The sequence below is a fragment of the Lonchura striata genome, chromosome 2 (genome assembly GCF_050655825.1).
Source record: "Lonchura striata isolate lonStrDom1 chromosome 2, ASM5065582v1, whole genome shotgun sequence".
Lineage (NCBI taxonomy): Eukaryota > Metazoa > Chordata > Aves > Passeriformes > Estrildidae > Lonchura > Lonchura striata.
The window spans coordinates 151169864-151188598 of NC_140704.1; the positions used below are offsets into that span (position 1 = coordinate 151169864).

Below are 18735 nucleotides of genomic sequence, written 5' to 3' on the forward strand. Positions count from 1 at the left end.
TACTCCTTTAGGATCGATTGGAAACCTCCCTGGACTGGCAGTCAGAGGATGTGTTTAATTGATCCCACTTTTCCATTTTGTCTTGTTCAAAGGAGGGGTCAGTATTTGCTTTAATTGAGGAGCCATTGAAGAATTTCTGTTAAAAGCCTCAAAACTATATGTACTATAAGCACTCTTGTCTACTAGGAATATTGCTCAAAATTGTCCTGATGAAGATTAATCAGGTGGTTAAAGCATTGTGACATCATATGAGCATTTTCAGGGTCTCTCTGCTGTAGGGTTTGTGTTGCTCCTGCTTGTTTCTCTTAGCACTTAAGCCTAACAATGTGCTTGTTTCCTCTGTGAGTGATGAGCATTGCAGAGATAGCTGAAATAGTTTTTATAAATGTGTCTGAACCTTTAAAAGCCTCTGACAGTGTCTTGACTGAGTGTTCTCTAACAAAAGGCTTTTTAAGTTTTTTAGAAATTATTATTATTGATTGTTCTTCATTAATTTCTCTTACTTGGTGTGTTTCATTCTACATTAGAACTTTTCTTGATCTGGCCTCTGATATGTTATTTCAGCCATTTATCATCTGACTTGGAGGCTGCACCCTTGAGGACCGTGTGCTTAGTTGTATCTACAAGAATATCCTATCAAAAAAGAAAAAAGGGAAACTTTGTTTTCTCAGTGCAGATCTAAACTTGTACCACAAACACTTCTATAAGCCAAGGACCACCATGAAGACTTTGCACTCCTTGGTCTTTTTCCAATTAACCTGCAGTAGAGGATGGGAATAAAACTGATAAAGCCCTTGGTAGTAAAAAAAAAATAATTTTTGAACAAGTTAATTCAGCTCTCCTCTGGAAAATTTGCATGAACAAGTAATTTTCATTCCTATGGGAAGTGCACTGGGCAGGAGGGCATTCAGCACATGCTGCTGGTGAGAGAAGTCCCAAAGAAGAAAAAAGTTGGGGATATGATTTGGTGCTTGGGTCCGTGCCATGGGAACTTTATTATGGAAATTTTCATCCAAGAGAAATGGAATGACATTGCAGGAGGCTCGAAGGAAGGTAGGAGAATTCTGTCTGAGGATGTTTTCCATGATTTGAACTTTCATTTTCTTTGTATTCAATTATGAATAAAGCCCATTTGAAAGCCTTTCACAATGAGGCTGTGGCATTCACTATTTTATATTGGTTGAGAAACAGATCACCCTCACAGAATTAATTTCACTCTACATTTAGATCCCAAGATAAAGCAGAAAGTAGAGTCTGTGCCTTGAATCCTCCCTCCCTCAGGATTAAGAGGGAATAGAAGAAGAACTGTGGTATAATGTGATCCTGGCATTTGCTGAGGAAGTCAGGAGGGCTGAAGCACTTCCACTTTAGTTCTGACATATTTTCACCCTGGATTTTTTTTCTGGAGCAGAAGTATTTACTGTGACACTTGAGTATGACCTGAGCTGGAGAAGGTAGGTAAATAAATTTGTTCCATCTCAAGCAGAAGAGTTATCAAGGGTTTTCTATAAGGCTTCAAGAGATCCCTAGCTTCAAAAGACCTCAGTGTCTCTATCAACATTTAATTTCCATCCATTTTAACAAAAAGAGAAGCAAGCACATAGGTAGCTGCTCTGCTATCCTTAGAAAACAACCAAGGTGTAGCAGAGAAACAGTGAAAAGTAGGTTCAGTTCCTACATCTGTTTTTTTTCCAGAGACAATCAAACTGGAAGACTTCTAAATAAATATCATGCAAAAAAGATCACAAAACAAAAAAAATAAAATCAACCAAAAGTAGAAACCTGTTTATTAACTATAACACCACCAACAGCTGGCTTCCTGATAAAGAGGTTTAAGAGGATTTCAGTATTTAACTATGATTTGTCTTTTTGCTGCTGTTTGTGTTTATACTGCCAAAAGTATGGCAACAGAGAAAACAGTTGCTCTAGCACTAATCTTTCTCTGTGTATGAATCATCTCACAGAAAAGGAAGTGTAGAACACAAGGAAGCCAGAAACCTATAAAGGCTTCCAGAATGTACCCAGCTTATGCTTTCAACTGAGCTTTGACATGTCACCAGTAGAATGGATTAAATTTTTCAACACAAGATCTAGAGCACCATTCCTTAAAATAGTTAGGGATGTTCAAAGTGAAGGAGAAAATCAGCCAAGTAGAAGATCTGCTCCATTTCAAATTCTGTACTTGCATATTCTCCATTGGAAAAATACTACCAGGATTTAACTTCATAAAAAATTCTCTTCTTCTGAAATCATAAAAACATTAAGGTTGGAAAACACTTCTAAGATCATCAAGTCCAAGTATCAGCCCAGCACCACCACCATGCCCACCACTAAACCATTATCTTAATTGCTGTATAAACACATTTTTTGATGTTTCTTGGGATGGTGACTCCACCACTCCCCTGGAGTGTTCCAGTCTTTGAAAACCCTTCCACTGAAGAAGTGATTGTCATTTTTGGGAGGACTTGTTGATACCAAAGCTTCACTGGCCATTTTAATGACAGTTGTGAGAGGACAAAGTTGGTATTTGACTACTGCCTCATGGCAATATCTGCATTAAGAGCTTGATCTATTGAAATGTTCTAGTTAAATTTCAGGAATCTCTGTGTCCTCATGCTTTTTGATAGTGAAATATCCTAATCTTTGTTCAATTATTTTAATAAGAAGCAGTGAGTCCTGAACAGCCTGTAAAAGAAATCAGATTTCTGACAACTCAGTGTTCATCTTCTGCAAACATAATGATGTAAAGCACAAAGCAATCTATGGGCAATAAGCCACATGCTGGGTTTGAATTTCCAATTTATGTCATCAGCAATGGGAAAAACATAAGGAAACTGTGATTCATATGTCCCCAAGGATACACAGTGGTAATCTAGAAAAGAGAAATTGTTACCTGCAGCAACATTTCACATCAGAAGAATACACAGCTTTGCCTTTATGTCCATTCTATCTGCACTTGTATCTGTGCTTAGCCACGGTGTTACACTTACCTGAGGTTACTTCCAGCATCATGTCCTTGTCCTGTCACAGCCCTGGCAGGTGCACTGTGACATTCAAGGGAATGCACAGCTCATTCTATTTCTATGAGCCAATACTGACCTCGTGTGGCAGCTGGCAAGGGCAAGAAACTTCTTCCTCAGACGTCCCCTGGGACTGTCCACTGCCTGTAGGACTAAGAATCCTTGTGATTTTTTTATGTTGGCAGCTTGGGAAGCCAGCATAAAAGTAACAAAATCTGAATCATCCTTCCTGATTTCCTTCTGAACACTTCCAGTGGCAAAGGCTTTCTTGTGTATGAAATGAGTTGGCAGGTTATTTGGGACAGTTAATACCACCCCATGGTTCCCCAGTCAGTGGCGTTTCAGCTGTGGAGGAAATGACTTGGACACGCAGGTGCCAGCTTGGTCTCAGAATTTAATATTGAGAATAGGAGCTGAGATGTGCTGCCTGTTTAGCCCTGCCAAAGATCTCACTTGTCAAAGCTATTCACAAGGAGATGAGCAGGATGCAGTTACACAACCACAAAATGCTCTTGGGAATGTTCACATCTAACCCAGACTGAACCAGACAGGGAGAGTCTGCAGTTACTATTACTGGTGATTTAAAATAACTTTCTTTTGGCTAGCTATGTCTTCCTGACATGTACAGATTGCTTTTATGATTTATCAAAGCTTCTTAAGGATGCTCTTTCAGAGCTGCCTGCTGCTTCTTTACCGTTAGTACAGTAGAGCACAATTCTAGAGAGGTATTGCTGTATATGCCCCACTTTAAGATCAGACAGGGTAATCCATAAATAACTCTGCAGCTAAAAAGCTTGTGACAGCTTTGGATTATACAACCAGGAAAAATGCATGTTTGTAGAAAGAGTTTGTACTATTTAAAGTGAGTCAATTTTATGAATTTGATGTCCAAGTCCACCAAAATAGTTTGAAACTTGGTAGAGAAATCACCACATCTGTATAAAACAAATTGATGGAACAGAGTCAGGGATTTCTGAGCTAATCTATGCTACTGGACAATGCAAGGCAGACGTCTTGTGTTTCTACATCTCTCTTTTCAATCTGTTCAATGAACACCTCATGGTGCTTATGGGATGAATATATCCTAGATGCAGGTGCAAAGTTGCTACTAATTATTAATTAATGAGTGAATTTGAATGCAAAATGCAGAAGACATAATGAGAGGGAGAAAAGGCAAGCAATGATGAAAGATATAGCATTTTCAGTCTGGGTGTTGGTTCTTATTTTCAATGTCATGGCTCAAAGAAGAAAAGCACAGGCCAAGTTTCATCTGTCTCCATATGTAGGCAATTTTCTATGAATATGAAGCTGTTAGTTGCCTGCAGTAGAACTATAAGTATAGTACAGTGTGTATGTACTCTACTATATGTTCTCTGTGCCATATGTGCTCTGTACTCTGTGCTTGTTCTGTAGGGCTCTGTGTGCATGTGTATGTTTGTGTGGGACAGAGAGCGTATGAATGCATGTCTCACTCCTTCTCTGACTCAAATCAGGGAGGAAACCTCTTTGGAGAGCAATAATAAAAACTTGATCAAGCCAATGTAAGCTCTCAGGAGCCATTCAAGCTGAAGAACACATTTCTAAGGACACCAACCACGGCTCTGTGCAGATCAGTGTCTGAACAATGACACTCAGATGAAATGCAGAAAATCCACACTTACTCTTTTCTTCAGTAATGAACCATCAATTCCAGTGCAATAATTAACTCAAAGTCCAGCAGACTAGTTTTAGCTTATTTGTTTTGCTAATTGCAGTCTAAAATGTGTAAATAGATTCTTGGCTCTTCAATAATTCTGTCTCTTTGAATTTGCCTTCTGATTTTTGAAGTCAATTGTTCATTTCACTGGGTACTATCTTTGGTAACGAGCTGGGAAAAAGGATTTGTTTGTGCAGGAAACACTGGCTAGAGGAAAAGGAGAGAAAAATTGGAATATAAATATTATGGGAAGGGACACACATTGCTGCTACAGGCATGAGTTACATCTGGAAGAACAGGACCAAAGCCCAACCATCCAAAAGCTAGAACTACAGGGAACACAGTGTGCTTCCAAGTTATCAAAAGGCTTTAGACCAGATTTGTTTTGGGCTATATTTTACCAGATTGCCTACTTGCATTTGGGTTTCCAACCATAAAGGAAAAAAAAAACAGACAGTCTCTAGGCTTAAAAAGACAATGAAAGCTCATGTTACCCATACTCTACTTCATATTGCTCATGCCTGTCATGGAGTTATTTGTGATTCTCCCCATTTCTCAAGGTCATATATATCCTTCACTGTTACACTCCCCTGAGAAGTTATTCAAAGGGCCAAACTGAGCTTTTGTCCCCTGATAGGTACCTGCCTATTGCCTTTGAGAGATTAGAGACCTTTTTAGAAAGTGCTGCTCTTATGTTACTTTATTGGTTTAGGAATTCCACATGTCTATGACTAAAACCTAACCAAGATGTGGACTGTGACGCAGATTTTTTGGAAAATACCTACTTCGCTTTAGATAGCCACGACACCAAATCATGGTGTTTCTTCACTAGGAGTCCCTAGCACAAAATTAGATTCTGATGAGGATATAGTTTACCATATTACTACAATTAGATTCAGGAGAATAGTGAGGGTTATTTAGCAATTTTTAAAATAATGCACTAAAAATACCAATTTGGACCAGACATCATAAAACTGGCATTGGTTTGCCTTTCCTGCACAGTTGTGATGAATCTGCCCTGGCACTGACCACAGTACCTGTTTATCTGCTTATCCTGATTGCTTTGAGGGGCATTCTGCCAAATCACAGAGAATATGCCAACTTCTGGATGTAACGCTTTGAGGATGGACAAACAAGTTGTTGGGATTAAGGTGAGGTCAATTCATTTTCAGCCTGTGAGAGTGGAATGTAATTATAATCAAAAGGAAAGTGCATTTAACCAATGAACTAATTATACCCTCCCTGCTGCTGGCCTCTTTGCCATTTGATATGATTGTGAAATGAGTTAGGAAAAAAACTATCTATACAGACACAGACACAACAACAGAGCTCCTGCTGACTGCTAATCAGTTTGAAACAGGAAGGCCGCAATGCCCTAAATTTTGTAGTCCCTCCCTGGCTCTCTAAAGGCTTCCATCAATTTCTCAATGTATTTTTGTTTTGGAGTCTCTGGGGATGACAACTCCAAAAAATTATTTTTCCTCAAGAATTGTCTAAAAGAGTGTAAAGCACCAGTTAGCACCAGGAAACTTCTGGCACTGGACTCTGGTCTGCTTCACTTCCATCCTTTCCATTTTCCAAGTTAGATAACATGGGTTGCATCCCATTATATAACATTACATTACCCATGCCATCAACAGTCTGTAAATATCTGGAGAAAAATTAAACTAATAGAAAGGGATATGTCCTTGATAGAAGGATAAACGGATGCTTGTGATGCTGATGTACAGCTGTGACTAATTTTAAGTACAGATGTATTTTAATGGAAATTGTGAGTTAAGCCCAGGACTTACAGAGTCCCTGCCTATTTGACCACAGAAGAAGCAGAAATATCTTTTACTTGTCGGGTTAACTGGTATAGACAAGGACATAGAGACATGAAGAAACAGCAAATCCCTCCAACTCCAGCCCACCAATTTCCATTAACTTCCTGGTAACAGTGTATAAGGAAGTATAACAGCCAGGTATAAGGAAGTTCACAATTGCAATATACGGGGCCAGAGGAACTAAAGTCTACTTATGAATAACATTTGTGAAACCTGTTCTTAAATATTGAACGCAAAACCACATAAAAATTATCCTAGAATTTTCTGATTTTTTTTTCTTCAAGGTTTTCCTGTTTCAAGACCTTGTTTCAAGTCCCATTCATTTCACTGGCCAGAAAGAGCTTCATGTTCAAGGCCTTTTAGACCGTTATTATTTTACTTAATAATTATGCATTCAATAAGTCAGAGATGGTTTTTATTCTTCAAACAGAAGGACAGAAGCATAGAATCACAGAATATTTTGGGTTGGAATGGACTTGTTTCATTCTCCCTGCCATGGGTACAGATACTTTCCACCAGACCATGTTGCTCAAAGCCCCATCCAGCCTGGCCTTGAACATTTCCAGGGATAAGGCACCAGCCACAGCCCTTAATATAGCTCATCCATTTTCTTGTAATTGAGCATCTTTTATTCTACTTCTCCTTATCACTCTCATCATGCTTGCCATGAGCTACATGGACAAAAGGGGTTAGGGAATTTCCTAACAATCAAGAACCACAGAAAATACAGACAAAAGGAAGCAAAGATTTTATTGACATTTCTTTACACAGATCACAAGCTACACAAAATGCCACAATAAAGCATATGTAGAAAAATAGTAGAATCATATTGGCACTGATGACTATTCATTATATTATTATTATTGTTATTATTATTATCATTATCATTATCATCTTCATCTTATTATACAGGTTTCATCATAACCATAATAAATAAACATTAAAATTTCACAGTGGCATTATAAGCTTTACATTCATTATCTTATTTATACAAGGGACCATGTCAGATTTCTTCAGGTTTTTTGTATGATCATGATTCAAAGTAGTAGATTTAAAAATTAAAAGCCCTTTCCCTTAACCTATAAGGATCTGTCCACAGTAATCAATTGACTTGATCCCTTGGAGAGGTCTGCATTGGTCTTAAAAGACATTACTTTTAAAACACAGTTGACCAACTGGAAAGTTTGCCTTAAAAAGAACACAGAACATTTGTTATCTTGTGGTGGTCTGACTTTGAGATGTCATGGAAGCTGCTGGTTGCCATTTGTTAAGATCTTCTGGCTGTATAAAGCTCTTCACCAGGTCAATCCACTTGCAGATTTGGTCCATTATACCAAGAGTGCATTTGACCAGCATTTCTCAGGATCAGACCTTTAGTAAAGACTTTGTGAATGCTGTTGACATTCTAAGAAAATTTATTTGCATTTCCATTTTCCTAAAAATATCACAGAATTGACTCAACTTCACATGTTTCCACTTAGTGAGATTAGTTTTGCTTTTTTGATGTAAGTCTCACTTAAATCTTGACAGACATAGTAAAGAAAATTGAAGTGTGGTAGTTGACAAATGTTCATTAGGGAAAGGGAACTAAATTAGACAGAGGCAGACAGATCATGTGTTGTAAATCTCGGTGTCTTAAAAAAATAGTACAGGTTTTTTAAGCTCTCAACCTCTAATTATTGCTGCTTCTGTCTGATTTGAAATAATTATTGAGAAACATAACTGCCTCAACCAAATATAATAATGTCTCATTTAAAAATCCAACTTCTCATGTCACATGACAGAATTGGCTGTACTCGTATTCAGACCACAGAAAGGGTTATAATTAAAAATACCACAGACTACTCATCTGCAAAGTTCAGCCTTAATATCAAGTCACTGTATAAATTCAAATTTGCAGAATGTTGTAGTTACTGTTACATGCATCAGTTATATCATGCATATTGCTTGCCCTGAACAATCAGCCCCAAAGGAAGTACTTGGAGAAGGATATATCTCTGATGCTTTGCTTTGCAGCCTGTGTGCACAAATATGGGCATGAATCCAATGCTAGTATTTTACATCCACTTCGCAATAGTACAAATGGTTATCAAGTTCAGGGGCCAATCTCTTGATTTTGTATAGTTTTTTATTATTAAAAACCCCATAAATTTGAAATGCTTCAAGCTGAAATTACTCATTTGAAACTCAGCCCAAAATTATTTGGCAATTGCTTATCTGAAAAGACCTCAAACCATACTATTTCATTCAAAAAACTTTATAGCCTTGTCTTTGTTAAATAAAAATTGTGACAGTGTGCATACAGAAAACCACTTTCAGAGCTAATTATTTACAGGAAACAGTAGGGGTAAATTCAAAGAAGTACTTTCTAAATATTTAATAAATAAGTAAAAAATAACTCTGAAACACAGGCTAAGGATCTTCACATAACTATGCTCCTGTCCATTGAGTTCTAGTCCACATGTCAGTTGAGGAACAGTGAAGGTCCAATTTTAGGTGTTACCATTGAACTAGGAATTAATCCAGCAGTGTAAGGTGTTCATTTGAATAGACACAGTAAAAATGTGGTTACTTCTGCTGCCATTGTTAACTTTAACTATTATTATGAAAAATCAAAATCTGATTTTGAGAGTTACAGTTTTAACACACTTTGAAGAAAGCATCATTAAACCAAGAATATGGTTCCAGTGTCAAAACCAGAGTAACTGTGTTTGTACATTTCATACAGGGAAAGATAAGACATCAATCAAAACCTGCCTCAGAGATGTGTTTTGTTTGTTACATAAACTAGAATGCTTAATTTTAAGTGCCTGAATTTGCAGGGCTAAGAAAGAGGACAGAATTCACTTACTTTCTTTATTGGCTAAATTAGACTCATCAACATAAAATTCCTCTAAACAAGAAAGAAGATCTCCCAGCAGATAAGTCTTTCCCACTTAAGGCTTGTACTGTTCATTGAAGGTAATTCTGTATATAGAGAAAGTTTAATTGTCTGCTGTCTCAGGTGCTGTGGATAATTGTCTAACTGAAAGATAGAGATTTAAGATCAGATTTTTTTTTTTTTTTAAAGGACTTGATTATATTTTAAGGGAGTTATAAAGATGATTGATGCTAGAGTCTAAGACAATAATAGATAGAATCATTATTCAAGTCCAAGAAAACAAGTTTTAGGTTAAACTGTTCCTCTTTTAAGGACTCTTATTATTAGAGACAAATCCATGTAGAAAAATATCAACATAATTTTCAATTTACTTCTGAACTTTGTGTTTTGGAATATGCTGATCTGTGTTTTGACCTGATACTTTTGCCAAAAATCCAACAATATTATGGAGTGATTTATTTTGATGAATTGGATAGGATTTTGGAAGGTGTTCTTTTTGATTTCTCTGTCATTACTGCCATCTCAGTGGGGTTTATCACTGTCACATCCTAGACAGGAGGAGGGTTTATCTTTGCCTTCTCCTCAGTCTGTCAGAGATATATGTAGACTCTGACTCACCTGGAGACCCAAAAAGGAATGGGACAAAACATTAATGTATGTTTTTTCTTGGCAAAACAAACACAGTAGAAAATGAACACAGAACACTCTATGAATACTAGTGGGTCTTCAGTGGTGGGGATTTTTTTCCAGACATGCAGTGGCAAAGGAATACCATGGCTTGTCCAGACTTCTTGACTGATCTCCTTCATGTTTCATAAGAAGATTTAACTGCAGGAAAAGGGAAAGAGCTAATTTCCCAAACTGGATGCATAGTCAAATATATATAGAAGACTAAAATTCATAAGAAGAGTGGCAAAGCTGATAAATCATTGATCTACCAGCTTAAAAAATGAGTGCTTCGTTGAAAAGGATGGATGTCAAGGAAAATTAAGAGATGGTGACAGGTTTCCTCTCTTAGGAGACAGGGCAGCTCAATTTGACAGGTTGCATTGACCACAGAAACCATGGGGATGGTAGATAACACACATCAAACTCAGGACTGCTTAGATAAGCTTTGTCAGCTAATGGTGTGCCAAGAGGTCGACAAATCACCACAAAAAACAACCTCTCTCCTCCAACGAGGATGAAGCCAAGAAATGGCTCTTTCATAGGAGCTCTTGAGGACAACCAACGTAATCTGTCCCCAAAAGCAACAGAAACCTGTTAGGCTGAACAGCAGCTTCCTCCCAAGTATATACGTACTTTATGGAAACACAAGTTCACCTCTTGTGGGAATAACGTACAGCTCCTATGGGAAAAGACACTTTCTGTGTACATATATATTTGGGGTATACATCATATGGAAGTGGTTACACACAAGAACTATATATTAGCATTTTTACTGCAATGATGACTCTTTTTGCATCCAAAACATTCCCACTTAACCTTTTCCATGTAGCTGCATATTTGATAGTATCAGAAATGTCTTGGCCTCTTTGCACAGCTGGAAATGATGCACATGGTCTTGTCCATATAAAAGTAGCAAAGAGTAAGTGTCTCCAGGGCTAAAATAGAGAGATCCCTAATAGCACTTACGCTTTCAGGAAGGAATGATAAACTTAAATTCATTCCTTGAAATAATGAAGTTTTCAGCACCAAAAGCTGTTAGTGTGACCCCATTTACAGGATGCATAAGAAAAGCCATCACAATATTCCAACCACCCACTCCAAAATAAGGAGAATTACTGAAGACTTTCATGCGGAGAAGAGGGGTTTCTTTTGTTCCTTTGGATAAGTTGTTTGTGTTTGTAGTGGTATCTTTCAGAGACTGGAAGGCATGGTGGATTGTAGCAATAGTTCACTGTATCACAGTTTCATATTTGAAGAGGCAGAAGATACTTGAAGACACGAAACTCAATTCAATTAGCATATAGACATTGGACTTATGGAATATGTGTGGAAATACATTTCAGAAAGATATGGTTAGGTTGCTACTCAGATAAGAGCATCTTGCAACACTTTGGGTGAAATTGGAGAATTGAATTTTCAGAAGCAGAGAAATCAAGTTTCAAGGCTGTAGCAGAAGTTAATTTAATCTGACCTTTTGCATAAGATGAGTTTATATATATTTATTCTTTATGCTTTTGTTCTATGAGGGGAAGGCTTGACTCATCTGCATTTAAAGCATTCTAACTGTTCAACACTGATTAAACTCTTCTCATAAGCATTTCTGTTCAGTGCATGGATTTCTCTTGGGGAAGTGCAGATGTGTTATACAGTCTTCCTGAAACAGAGAAGAAACATCAGCAGCCTTAGTCACACTAGGCTTCCTCAATATCTGTGCCCAAAGTAAAAATTAATTCACAGGGGGCTGGAAGATTGCAATTGTGGCAACAGGAGAAAAGCTCCAGCTCTCCAGATTAGAGCTTCAGACAGGGAGAGGATGTGATGAGTTCCAGCAGCCAGAGGCTTTCCTGAACAGGAAAAAGGCACCAGTCTGCAGCAGAGCTAGCATCCAAGGCAGTTTGCCAGTTCCTGGTGACTCTTAAACCCAGTTCAGGGTTGAGAAACTTGAGGGTGCCCAACAAAAGATCACCAAGATGGTGAGGGGGTCTGAGCACAGACTGAGTCAGGCTTGTCTAGCCTGGCACAAAAAACACCAAATGATAAAGAGCTGTCTGAAAGCATGGAAAAGCAACTGTACCAGAAGCAAGAACAACCCCATGGAATAAAAAGGTGGAATAAAAAATATTGTATCAGAAAGAAACTGCAGATCAGAAAGGTTAAATTGGATTTTTTAAAAATTTTTGTTGTTGTTTGCTTGGTTGTTTTCCTTAGGAGTGATATACAGCAGTTGAGAAGGTATTCCAGAGCAGCTGTAGTATATCCATCACCAGATGTTTTCAATATCCAGCAAGAGAAATATATAACTGACCTTACCATGAGGTTCATGATAATCCTGCTTTGAACAGGAATTATTCAGGGATACTTCCAGCTGTTCCTTCTGAAACAAAATATTCTGTCATCTGTAACATGTCTGGGTAGGTGCATAGCAGTCCTCATAAAGGGCTGAGAAAATCGACTGGAATGAATGTGTGAGCACAATATCCCACTCCTGGATAAATGGAATGGCAGTGCTGGATATATTTGTGAATCCCTGTCTGCACTGACTTCACAGTACATGGAAGGGATGCAGTCAGGTCATGGAAAGGTGACCAAGCAAATATGGGAATGTCTGGACAAAGAACAGTAGTTTAGGGCAATTTAGGCATATCAAAGGAATTGAAAATTAAGGGAACCATGAACAGAGCCAAGGGCAGAACCTTGCAGTGGTTGTTTGACCCCAAAGGCAAAACCAAACCAGAGGAGAGTGAACTGCAGCTAATTAAGCCCTCCACTATGAATTTCATTACTCCAAACATGAATGGTCTAATTTTTAATTCAGTGGTTATTTATCCTGAGGCTGTGGTACTACAGCGATAAAGTAACTGCATTAAAGAACATGAACACTAACTCAATCAGACCTGTATTTATTCTGGTTTATAACTTAAAAACAATTCAGTGATTAAATAAACACTGAAAATTTGGGGGAGAAGATAAATTTAGCTAGAAACTGTCAATTAGATAACATTGACTATCAAAACTACTGAGCATATGTGTTGAAATAAAGAAAAGCACTCCATAAAAGTTCCCTATGGACATGACCTTTAGCATCTAAATAACCAGCTGGAGTGAAATATGTTAGAATGTCCTGATGCTAATTTATAAATGGAAATTTAAGTCCACAAAGAAAATAATCATTCAGCTAGGCTGACACATATTGGCATGCTGAGGCTGATTCAGAAATGCTCCATGACTATTCATTATATATTAATTTCATGGGATATTTGCATAAGTCTTCACAAGAGTCTAACCCTGTTATTAGAAACTCTCATCTTTCTCCTTCATCACCACTCTCACTATTTTAAATGCAGAGGTAGAAAGCAAGAGACATTTTTATTTTTTTTTAACATGTAAAAAGCACCAAAGAAAACTACAAATTCTAATGAAAACTTTTGCTTGAATTCCCAGTTTTCACACTGTCTTGTGATATCTTTCTCTCTCAAGAGTGGCTCTCTTCTGGCAAGGGAACAGTGAAGGGGATTGGTCAGTGGATATGTATGAAATGCTTTGAAGTAAAATAGGCTCAGAATTTGTGTAGGTAATTCCAAAGCTCTGTGCTAAGGTTTCCTGTCTTTAGAAAATAATCCTTTAAAAATTTCAACTTCCTCTATTGTCAGTGGACAAACTTGATTTTGAAAACAAATTTTGAATTTCATTAAAGAGAAAACCAGCATTCATTGGATGCCAGAAAAAGACCCATTCCTTGACAGATTTTAAAGCAGCTTTTTTCATATCTTAAATGTTTGCTTTTGGTCAAGGTATGCAGTCAAAACTTGTACCCAGTATGAAAAACTGAAGTAATCCAGTCCACAAATGCTGTCCCTCCAGTTTCTGTTCTATGTGTTAGACACCCAGAAAGTGAGACTTATTATAAGTTCCCTGGAAAAGGAACAGAGAAAAATAACCCTGAATACCACCAAAGCCAAAAACAGGATCACTACTGCAGACTTTTCAGTAGTACCTACCGCTCTTCACTGACTACAGACAGAAATTAAGCCTTTTATTTTAGTTGAACAAATTCATTTTGCAACAAGTTTTTAAGCAAAAATTAATTGATGACATTAAACAGGACAAATTCTACAATTCTCCAAGAAAAAAAAAAATTCCAGAGGATTCAGGAGACTGCATTCTCTTTTTCCAGGAGATTGAAAACCAACTCCTTCAAAATCCTTAGCCCAGATGGAGAAAGAACTTGCTATTCTGTCCCTCATCTACACACACTTAGTCAATACTTCAATTTCTCTCCATCCATACCTTAAAAAATCCATTTCAGAAGATATTAAATTATTTTAAGAGTAGGAACAAATGGGCTCTAGGAGACCCAGAATATCAAGAAAAAATAATTAACTATTAATAAAGGCATGATCATAAAATTATCGATATCAACTCAATTTTCATAACCATATTGCTTTAAGTTCTTCAAATATTTTAAAACAGTTAAAATGGTCCTCTTAAATGTTACAGTCTGCTTTAGGAACTTCTTGTCTTTCTTCCATCCCCCTATTTTTTCTGTCTTTCAAAGCCTTGATATCTGCTGGCTCTGCTCTTTTCTACACATGGGCTATCCCCTTCCCCCCAGAGAACTTGCTAATCTGGGCTACAGCCCATACTTCACCTTTGACACTGGAAAACTTCAACAGCCAAATGCACTTTACCTGGTGGAGATCCTCCTTGTTAGTTTTAAGCTTTTTGGATACTAAAAAACAACCTTGGGATGCTGGCTTTGTTTCTTTCTTAACTAAAAACTCCTTTTAGAACTGAAGAGAGTTTCACGTCAAATACAGCTGACACTAATATTGACAAGCTATAAAAAAAACAAGCAGGTTTGTCCCTCCTCTGTTCAAGGTGTTGAAAAACTCTCTTATCCCCTATGAGTGTGGGAGCTTTACTGAAGAGTGAAGCTGAATGTGAGAGTTTCACTGAAGAGCTCTTTAAGCTCTGCCCCCATAGATAGAGGAAGCCAAAGGGGACTTGGGCAGATTGTTGGGAAAATCCTTGCAGAAATACTGCAAATGTACTTAAATGTGTTTTAAAGGTCATTATGTGAAAGGACAGTATATTGAAATTCCGAAGGCTGTGACAGAAACAAAGATGCTAATTGTGCACTTTGCTAATTTTTATGAAGATAATTCTTGCTGTATGTTTCTTTCCATGTAAATACAAATCTGAAAATTGTGTATATATATATATATATATATATATATATATATATATACTTTGTCCAAAACTTGGATATTTTTTATGACAATGCAGATTTCTTTGCAATGTCTATACAATTGAGTGGATTTAAGTACTTAAAGATAATATCCCATTAAAAACAATAAAAGAAGAAAAAGTGAGTGAGGCTATTCTGAGATCCTTAGAATGGAAGCTGAACTAGACCATGGCCAATATATCCCACAATGTTCTGCCAAGGATGATAAAAATCTGTGTCTTATCATTTGACAGGAATGATACTTCCCAGATTTTTCTGAGGTTCCACAGGAGCTTTCTTCCATACTGCACAAGATGTAAGTTATGTGGACTTGATCCAAGTCTATAAGCAATCCAACTCCAACTCTGTAATCAGACTGAGCCATCAAAGAATTCTATATGAATAGGAACACTGACATCTTTAGGTATATTATCCATCAGTCAGAGCACTGGTAGGAGTACAGAACATCAAAGTGAACTTGGAAAGACCCACCAATTCCTACAGCAATGCAGAGACCTTTTCCCATATCCATTCTCTCACAGTCATGCAAACAGAAGGCTGAGAATGCTGCCCAATGCACAAGGCAAGGCAAGAACCTCCCATCTGAGTATAAAACAGCTGCACTGGTTTGTTGTCAGACTCAGGACTGTGTAAGCTGGTGTGTGAGACCTGGAAAAAAGCAAACTTTCTTGTATAGACTATGTGCACACACAGAGCAGGCATGTATATAGGTGTAAAGTCACTTCTTTTTAAATGGTTTTCAAAATCTTCAGTTTGCAGACTCGTGAACATTTTCTACAAGTGGACCAGACCCTCACAGAGCACACTAGAGGTTGCTTATGGTTAGAGGTTGCTTTTCTTTCCAGTTTTTCCATATAGAAATACTAGTCCTGGCTCAAAAGGGCTGCACTATTTAACAGCTCCACCTCCATGTCCGATTATATTTAAAATTCTCTAGAGAATTTACTGAGGAAGAAGTTGCGATATGTCAGTGCAACTGGCACTAGACTTCTGAGGCCAAAAAGAGAGAAAAAATTCCCAAACAAGAAGTGGAAACTACAGATTTCCTGATAGAATTCATTTGTTAACTGAGTAAAACTGACTGTTAACATTTAACAGTCAATCTGTAAGGAAAGAAAGAAAAAGAGAGAGCGAGACACCATAGTATGTACCTATTTAATTCAAGTACTGAGGTATTGTTTAAGAAACTTGTCAACATTGAATCACACCATGGAATTGTTCCCATAGGATTTCTGCCTCTATGCGGGCACAAGGATGTGTAATACTTCTTTTCAGGTGGTTTAGTCTCACCATTTGGTATATACCTTCTTTCTCTTTCCTATTTTAAAAACATTTATTAGTTATCAAGCCAGACTTTTTCCTTTACCAGCATTTGCCAGTCTGCTAAATCTCTTTTCTTGAACTAATTTTGTGTAAGTTTTTAACTTTTTTTTCTTTTGAGAAAAAATTAGTTTTACTTTTTGTAACTACAAGTATTTCCCTGTGGCTATGATGTTTTTTGTTTTCATTTTGTATTCTATTATTTCACAAATCCCCACCATCTTGATATTAGTTTACTGATGGAAGTCTTGACACCTAAACCCAAATTTGTAATTTTTTTATTCATTGCTAGAGGATATGGAGACTTGTTCACTTGTATTTTTAAACAAATTGTATTTGGTTTAAAAAATCGCCTTCCTTCTAAACAAAAATTATTATGAAGAATTATTCGCTTTCACTTTTTTCAAAAAACTCCTGTGACACTGAAAATTCATCAAAATGTTATGAAAATGTGCAGAAAGTTATTGAAATTTGTCACTTTAAATCTGATAACTTTGTGATAAAAATCTTATCGTAAATTTGATGAAAAAAATTAAAAATTGGAAAATATGTTCTTTTTCAAACTCTTAAAAACCACTTAGATATCATTGCACAAATAAAGTTTTAAATAGTTCAACCAGCTGTAACCATATAATAATTAGGACTGTATACAGCACTGCAAATGGGCATTAACAAAGCATTTAAGGAGTATTGCAGAGGACCTTAAGACATCCTTATATTTTTTAAGCTTTCCACAAACCTTACAATTCTATATCTCCAGCCTTTATTTTTCCAAATATTTGGGGTTTTCAAGGGTATAACTGGCTAGGTTTTGAATTCCATATCAATGTAATAAATTAAAAAAACCAAAATTGTTGGAAAAAAATGGACTTAGATACAAATGTACAAATATAAATGTAAAAATTGTACCTTTAAGGTTATAACAAACACAGTCAGTTATGTTCCTTGATAAATGTAAACAGAAGAAATGTTAACAGATGCCACTGATATTTTACAAGTAATCCAATATAGTCCTCTTGGTTTGGCAGCTTCTAACTCAAATGAAATTCTTCCCAAACTAGAGTTGGGGCTTCTTTTTAAAGACAAATATCAATATTTGTTCATTTTATGTAAAATATTTTACTCCTTTCCATTATTTGAATGTACAATTTGTATGTTACAAGTTATTACTAGTAATGGAACCATCGAAATATCTTCTTCCAACAAACAGAAAGACTGAAACTTTCATAAATGGTTTTCAGACTTTTCAGTTCATCACAAAGAAGGTTTTAACCTGAGTTCACATACACTTGTTTCCTTGTGTGTTAACTACCTCAAGAGTGCTACAAATGTAGAGTTTTGTTAATACATAAATAAGCAGCAAATCAAGGACAGACAAGTTCCTGGTTTAATATTTAGGAGAAATGGGAATTATATTGGTCCAATCACATTTAGAGAATTAACCTTCTTACTCTGATTCTGTACTTCTGAAGTGGCTCATTTCTTTATGTGGACAAAAAAACATAGAAACTGAAGAGGAATATTTATTTCTTCCAAAAGCACCAATACTTGGAAGCGTGAATGCCTTAAAGCCATAGCACTTTATTCTCTGAAAGAGAAATGGAAATGGAAAGTTTGAAAGTCCCACCTGATCTAATTTCTAACATTGCACTCTGTTGGCTAAGGAAGTCTCCTCCACCCAATGGAAAGGTTGGCCTCTGTTACCCCGTACTTCAGGCACTATTTGAAGTAGTTGAGTCCTGCCACGAGGAAAAACTTCTCCAGGAAAAGTTCGGAGTCCAGCACAGCGATGTGGGCAGCCCGGCCTATCAAGGTGTTGGCGGTGTTAGGCAGAGCGTGGAACACGTTGTGTCTGATTAAAGTGCAGTCCTTGGCCCCAATCAAAGGCTGGAGCAGGTTGTTGATCATTTCTGCATAAACAGGACCTGAAAAGGAGTTAAGATATCACACCTACATGCCAAAGCTCCCAGATTCTCTCTTTTCTTCCAGCATCATTTCTTTACAGTCTCAGTGAGAAGGAAAATGGAAGTAAGGCCAAAATAAATGTAAGAGACAACAGTCTAGTTCAAAGATTT

At 37.0% G+C, this 18735-nt stretch overlaps 1 protein-coding gene across 4 annotated transcripts in view; it reads right to left on the minus strand.

Moving 5' to 3' along the window:
• Positions 1 to 7267: 7267 nt before the first annotated feature.
• FAM135B (family with sequence similarity 135 member B) overlaps positions 7268 to 18735 on the minus strand; it is a 259504-nt gene continuing 248036 nt past the window's right edge. For all 4 annotated transcript variants that reach the window (XM_077781909.2, XM_021546046.3, XM_021546047.3 and 1 more), the window contains one exon: positions 7268 to 18585. In XM_077781909.2, coding sequence (XP_077638035.2) covers positions 18380 to 18585 — 206 coding nt within the window. In that variant the 3' untranslated portion in view covers positions 7268 to 18379. The remainder of the gene's footprint in view (positions 18586 to 18735) is intronic.